This window comes from Penaeus monodon, chromosome 1 (genome assembly GCF_015228065.2).
Source record: "Penaeus monodon isolate SGIC_2016 chromosome 1, NSTDA_Pmon_1, whole genome shotgun sequence".
In the NCBI taxonomy this organism is placed as follows: domain Eukaryota; kingdom Metazoa; phylum Arthropoda; class Malacostraca; order Decapoda; family Penaeidae; genus Penaeus; species Penaeus monodon.
The window spans coordinates 44494409-44501746 of record NC_051386.1 but is presented as its reverse complement, the minus strand read 5'-3'; the positions used below and the strand labels follow the sequence as shown (position 1 = coordinate 44501746).

At 15.4% G+C, this 7338-nt stretch overlaps 1 protein-coding gene across 1 annotated transcript in view; it reads right to left on the bottom strand.

Moving 5' to 3' along the window:
• The window catches only part of LOC119572903 (motile sperm domain-containing protein 1-like), a 12176-nt gene continuing 4838 nt past the window's right edge, over positions 1-7338 (bottom strand). Inside the window, exon 4 of the mRNA XM_037919856.1 lies at positions 1-39. Within this exon, the coding sequence (XP_037775784.1) occupies positions 1-39 (39 nt within the window). The remainder of the gene's footprint in view (positions 40-7338) is intronic.

The window sequence follows — 7338 nt, the reverse complement described above, 5'->3', positions numbered from 1 at the left end:
TCAAAACCCAAAGTTACGGGAATCCTTCCCGCCTAGGACCTGTAATGGCAAGTGACTCATGAGCAATGTACATATAATACTTTTTTTTTGTGTGTGGGTGGGGTGTGTGTGTGTGTGTGTGTGTGTGTTTTGTGTGTGTGGTTTTGTGTGTTGGGGTGTGTGTTTGTGTGTTTTTTGTGTGTGTGTGGGGTTTGGGGTGTGTTTGTGTGTGGGCGCGTGCGCGCGCGTGTGTGTGTGTGTATTATGTGTATGTGCATGTGTATAAGTATGTATATATATAATAATAAAAAAATATATATATATCATATGTGTATATATATGAACCTTTCCCTGTTGACAAAAAAAAAAAAAAAAAACAAAAAAAAAAAAAAAAAAAAAAAAAAAAAAAAAAAAAAAAAAAAAAAAAATATTATTTTAATATTATAATAAATAAAATTTTGATTTTATATATATATATTTTTATATATTTTAAAATAATTTTTTAATATATATATTACATATATATGTTTTTTATAATTTATATAATATATTTATTTATGTAAAATTATATTTATATAAATGATATTTATGGGTTTTCCATTTTATATATTTATTTTTATTATATATATATATATTATATTATATATATATTGGAGAGAGGAAAGGGGAGAAGAGAGAGAGAGAGAGAGAGAGAGAGAGAGGAAGAATATATAGAGAGAGACAGATGAAGAGAGGGGTTGGGGGGGAAAAAAGGGGAGAGAAAAGAGAGAGAGAGAGAGAGAGAGGGAGAGAAAGAGAGAAGAAGAGGAGAGAGAGAGAGAAAAATTTTTCGTGTGGTATTAAAATAATATATATATAATTATATTATATATATTATAATATATATATATATATATATTTTATATATTTAAATATATAATATAATACATAAAAAATAATACATAATAAAATATTTATAAAATTATATAATTATAATATATATAATACATAAACATAATACATATATATAATATTATATATATATAAAATTTTATATATTTTATATATGAAATATATATATAATACAAATAATATACATATATTATTCTTATAAAATATATATTGTATTTTTGTATTAGTATTATATATAAATTAAAATAAAATATTTATTATTATAAAATTCTATTATTAAAATATTTTGTATTAAAGTATTTGGATTATATTTTATTTAAAATATATTTATATGTTTAATTATTATGTTTTTTTGTATTATATTATATATATTTTTTAAAAAATAAAATATTATATATATTAAATTCCCTATATTATATCTATATATATATTAAAATATATATAATACCAAAATTTAAAAATACTAATAAACCCAATAAAAAAATAATCATTTAAAAAATTTTATCCTCTATATTTTTCTAAAAATAACTACATTATATATATATAATAATAATACTAATCATCTATCCCCAATATAAAATTAATATTAAAATATAAAATTTTAAAATCTATATCTATATATATATAAATTTTTTCTTATCATTAAACCAAAACTAAATATATATATCTATATATAAAAAATATATAAAACATTTTATATATACTCATATATTTTATAATACCCCAAACCTTTTAAATAATACATAAAAAATTTTTCATAATCTTACTATCCATCTTTTATTATATATTATATATTAATATTATAAATATATATAAATATAACTTATTAAAAAATAATTTTCTTTTATATTATATATTTATTCTTTTTACCTATATCTTTTTATATAATATATAACCTATATTATTTTCCTAAATATCATCCTTATATATCTAAATTTTTTAATATATTATATATATTAAAATATATAAAATTTTATACAATTTTAAATTATCTCCCTTTCTCCTTTTATCCATTAATATATCACCCATTATATTTAATTCTTCTTCCCTATCCTATATACACCCCCCATTTTTCTCTATTTATATTATATAAAAATCTTTAATTTATATTAAAATATTATCTTATTCTTATAATATATATTAAAATATACTATATTTTGGGGGGTGGGTGTGGGGTGTGGGGTGTGTGTGTCTCCCCCCTTTGTGTTTTATGTTTATATCAATTAATTTTTTATTTTTATATTTTAAAATATCTATTATATTTTATTAATTTTATTCCCTTCTTTTGTTAATATATACTTTATTGTTTATTTATTTATCTTTTAAATTTTTTAAAATTTCATATATATATATTTTTCCATATAATATATATATATTATTTTCTTCTTTCTATAATAAATTTTTATATAAACTATTTCCATGTATAATATCTTCCCACTAATTTCTTTTTTAATATATATATTTTTCTCTATATTTATATATATGTATTAAAATTTTTCCCTTTCATTCTATATTCTATCTACTTATTTCCTATATTATTCTTCTTATATTATTTATATCTATATACCTATTATTTTTATTTTACCTTTTAACAAACAACAAAATGGGGCCACAACAAAACCCCCCCCCCACACACACCCACCCAAAAACACCCCCCCCCACCCACCCCAAACCCCCACCCATTTATATATATTTTAATTATATATTTATATAATATTATATTTATATTACATATATATATTTATAATTAATATTTATTTATATATAATTTTATATTTTTTTTATTAAAAATTTTTAAAATTCATATATATGAAAAAATATACTTCTTTATTTAATATATAAAAATAAAAAAATATTATATACCTTTGTAATAATTTTGTTTAAAATATGTATGTTTTGTTAAGTTTAAATTAGTTTTAAAATATGTATGGGATTTTATATGTATAAATATGTATACATATAAAGGAAATACATACCAAAATAAATAAAATATATATATATATATATATAAAATAAAATTTTAAATTTTTTAATATAATATATAATTAAATAATATACATTTTTAAAAAATAAAGTAAATAATCACATATTATTAAAATTTACATAACAATATATATACATGTATTATATATAAAAATTAAATTTTTTTTAATTTTAAATAATAATATATATATAAAATATAAATAAAATATATACACATATACATATACAAAAATATATATAATGTATATATTATATATATGTGGGGGGTATATATATTTTAAAAAATATATTTTATATATAATTTTTTATTTTATATATATATATATATATAATATATTGTTTTGTGTGTGGTGTGTGTGTGGTGTTGTTTGTGTGGGGGGGGGTGTATATATATATATATATATTATAATATATATATATAAAAAATTTTAAATATATAAAATATTACATATATATAATAAATACTATATACACACACAAACCACACACCCCACACATATAAATATATATATATAATTAAATTATATTATATATATATATATAATAATTATATTAAACATTTAAATAAAAATGTAAAATATATACACATTATATATTACATAACAAAATATATATATACATGTATATAAAAAATATATTTAAAATATATTTTATTTAAAATATATATATATATATATAATATTTTAATTTATAATATATAAAAATTAATATATATTAAAAATATTTAATATATATAATATATAATTTTATATATTATAATATTATTTTCTTTCCTTTTTAACGGTAGGTTCATGGCTGGGGCCGCCCTGGGGCACCGCATGAAATTAGTTTTTTCATGTTGTGATGCCCCTTTGGGGTGAGTACGTTGGGAGGGTCCCCCCTTTTTCCCTTTTCCCCGGAGAGTGCCAGGTTACCCTTTTTTTGGTAATCCTTCTTTTCTAAATTTTCCGGGCCCGGGGCCACACTGGGCTTGGGCTGGGCCTTTGGCCCCCCCAGTGGGTAGGTTTGGAAAAACGAGGGTTTAAAATTCCTTGCCCCCAAAGGGGAAAAAACGCGCGGCCGGTGGGTCGAACCCTCGAACTTTAAAATTGGGTGTCCCTGACCCGTCCCTTTAAATCCGATACTCTAACCATTTGGGGGCCAAACCCCGGCCTTGACGATCATGGGGCTTTTCCCCTGATTTCTCTTGGCAAAATTAAAAAAGCGGGGGTTTTGCCAAATTTCCTTTTTTTTTTTTTTTTTTTTTTTTTTTGGGTCACCATCTCTATTTACCGGGCACTGACTTGGGCTGGCTTGGCAGGCAATCGAGGGAAGTTTCCTTGCCCAAGGGAAACAACGCGCCGGCCGGTGACTCGAACCCTCGAACTCAGATTGCCGTCGTGACAGCCCTTGAGTCCGATGCTCTAACCTTTCCCCCGGCCCAAACCGCGGCCCCCATAATATTATACATATAGTATTATATGTATAATATATAATATATATATATATATGATATATATATATATAATATAAATATAATAAATACATATACATAAACTACATAACAAAACACACCCACACACCCCACACACACATTATAATATATAATATACATATATTTTATAATAAAACATATACATATACACATAAACATACATACATATATATATATAATATAATTAATATATATAATATATAAAATTTATATATATAATATATAATAATATTTATATAATATATATATATATTATTATTAATATATTATATAATATATATATATATATATACATATTATAAAATTATATATATACATATATATATACATGCCATGCCCACTGAGAGTTTACTTTATTAATTGCTTTTACATATAGACGGCTACACTTGTACTAATTCACCAATGAGCCCATTACGTGTACGACCTGTGTCGCCCCGGTACCCTTTTCCTTGATTTATGAAAATATTTTGTTATTTCATTTTGCTGTTGCTACAGTTTATAACATTATAGTATTTATAATGTCTATAAGAAAAATAACACCATCTATATTCATAGAATTAGTAAAAAAAAAAAAAAATAATAAAAAAAAAAAAAAAAACACAAAAATAATAATATATATATAATTTTATATATATATTAAAATTTTAATTTTTTTTAAAAAAAAAAAAAAAATATAAATATTAAATATATAATTTTTTTATATAAAAATATAATATAATAAAATAATAAAAAAAAAAAAAAAAAAATTTTTATATTTTTATTTTAAAAAAAAAATTTTTTAATTTTATATATTTTTAAAAATTTTTATATAATTTTTTTTTAAAAAAAAAATATATATAAAATTTTTTATAAATTTTAAAATAATATATATAAAATTTTTTTTTTTTATATAAATATTTAAAAATATAAAATTTTTTAAAATATATAAAAATTTTTTTTTTTAAAAAAAAAAAAAAAAAAAATCCCCAATTTAATTTTTTTAAATTTTTAAAAAAAAAAATTTAAATTTAAAAAAAAAAAATTTCCCCAAAAAAAAAAAAAAATTTTAAAAAATTTTTTTTTAATTTTTTATTAAAAAAAAAACCCCCTTTTTTTTAAAATTTTTTAAAAAAAAAAATATATATTAAAAAAATAAATTTTTTTTAAAAAAAATAAAAAAAAAAATATATATTTTTTAAAAAAAATTTTTATAATTTTTTTTTTATTTTTTTTAAAAAAAAAAAAAAAATTTTTTTTTTTTTTTTAAAAAATTTATATATATAAAAATTTTTTTTTTAAATTTTTATATATTTTTAAAAAAAAAAATTTTTTTAAAAAAAAAAAAATATAAAAAATTTAAAAAATTTATAAATTTTAAAAAAAAAATTATATATATTTTTTTATATATTATAAATTTTATTAAAAAAAAAAAATTATATTATTTTTTTTTAAAAAAAAAAAAAAAAAAAATTTTTTAAAAAAAAATTTTATATATATTAAAAAAAAAATATAAATTAAAAAAAAATTTTAAAAAAAAATTTTTTTTATTTTTATTTTTAAAAAAAAAAAAAAAAAAAATTATTTTAAAAATAAATTATATATATATTTATTAAATAAATATTTTTTTTTTTTAAAAAAAAAAAAATATTAAAAAATTTTTTTTATAAAAAAAAAAAAAAAAAACCCCAAAAAAAAAAAATAAAAAAAAAAAAAAAAAAAAAAAAAAAAAACCCTTTTTTATATATATATTTTTTAAAAAAATAATTTTTTATATATATATTAAAAAAAAATTTTTTTTTTTTTTTTTTTTTATATATTTTTTTAAAAAAAAAAATTTTTTTTTTTTTTTTTCAAAAAAAAATTTAATTTAACCCCCCAAAAATATTATAAAAAAAAAATTTTTTTTTTTTTTTTTTTTTTTTTTTTTTTATTTATATATATTAAATATATATATATTTTAAAAATTATTTAAAATTTTATTTAAATATATATAAACCCTTTTTTTTTTAAAATTTTTAAAAAAAAAATTAAAATTTAAAAAAATTTTTAAAAAAAAATTTTATAAAAAATTTTTTTAAAAAAAACCCTTTTTGGTTTTTTTTTATTAATTTTTTTGGGGTTTTTTTTTAAAAATTTTTTTTTTTTAAATTTTCCCAAACCAAACCCCCGGAAAAATTTGGGGGTTTTTCCCTTTTTTTTTGGGGGAAAATTTTTTTATTAAAATTTTTTTTTTTTATTTTAAAAAATTTTTAAAATTTATAAAAAAAAAATTTAATTTAAATTTAAAAAAAACCCCTTTTCCCCCCCAAAAATTTTTAAAAAAATTTTTAAAAAAATTTAAATTTTTTGTTTTAAAAAAAACCCTTTTTTTTTTTTTTATATTTTAAATTTTTATTAAAATATTATAAAAAAAAAATTTTTTAAATTTTTATAAAAAAAATTTTTTTTTTTTTTTTTTAAAAAAAAAAAAATTTTTTTATTTTTTTTTTTTTTTTTTAAAAAAAAAAAATATAAAAAATTTTTTTTTTAAAAAAATAAAAATATATATATATATTTTTTAAATATATATAAAAATTTTTTAAAAAAAAAAAAAATAAAAAAAAAAATATATATATTAAAAAAAAAAAAATAAAAAAAAATTTTTAAATTAAAAAATTTTTTTTTTAAAATTTTTAAAAAAAAATAAAAATATTTTTTTTTTTTAAAAAAAAAAAAAAAAAATATATATTAAAATATAATTTTTTTTAAAAATAAAAAAATTAAAATAAAAAATTATATATATTAAAATATTTTTTTTATTTAAAAATATATTTAATATTTTTATATATATATTAAAATAAATTAAAATTTTTTTTAAAAAAAATTTTTTTTTATATATTTTTTTATATAAAATTTTTTATTAAAATTTATATTTTTTTATATATAAAAAAATAAATTTAAAAATATTAAAATATATATATATATTAAAATATATAATTAAAAATTTAAAAAATTAAAATTTTTTAAAATATATTTATATTATATATTTAATA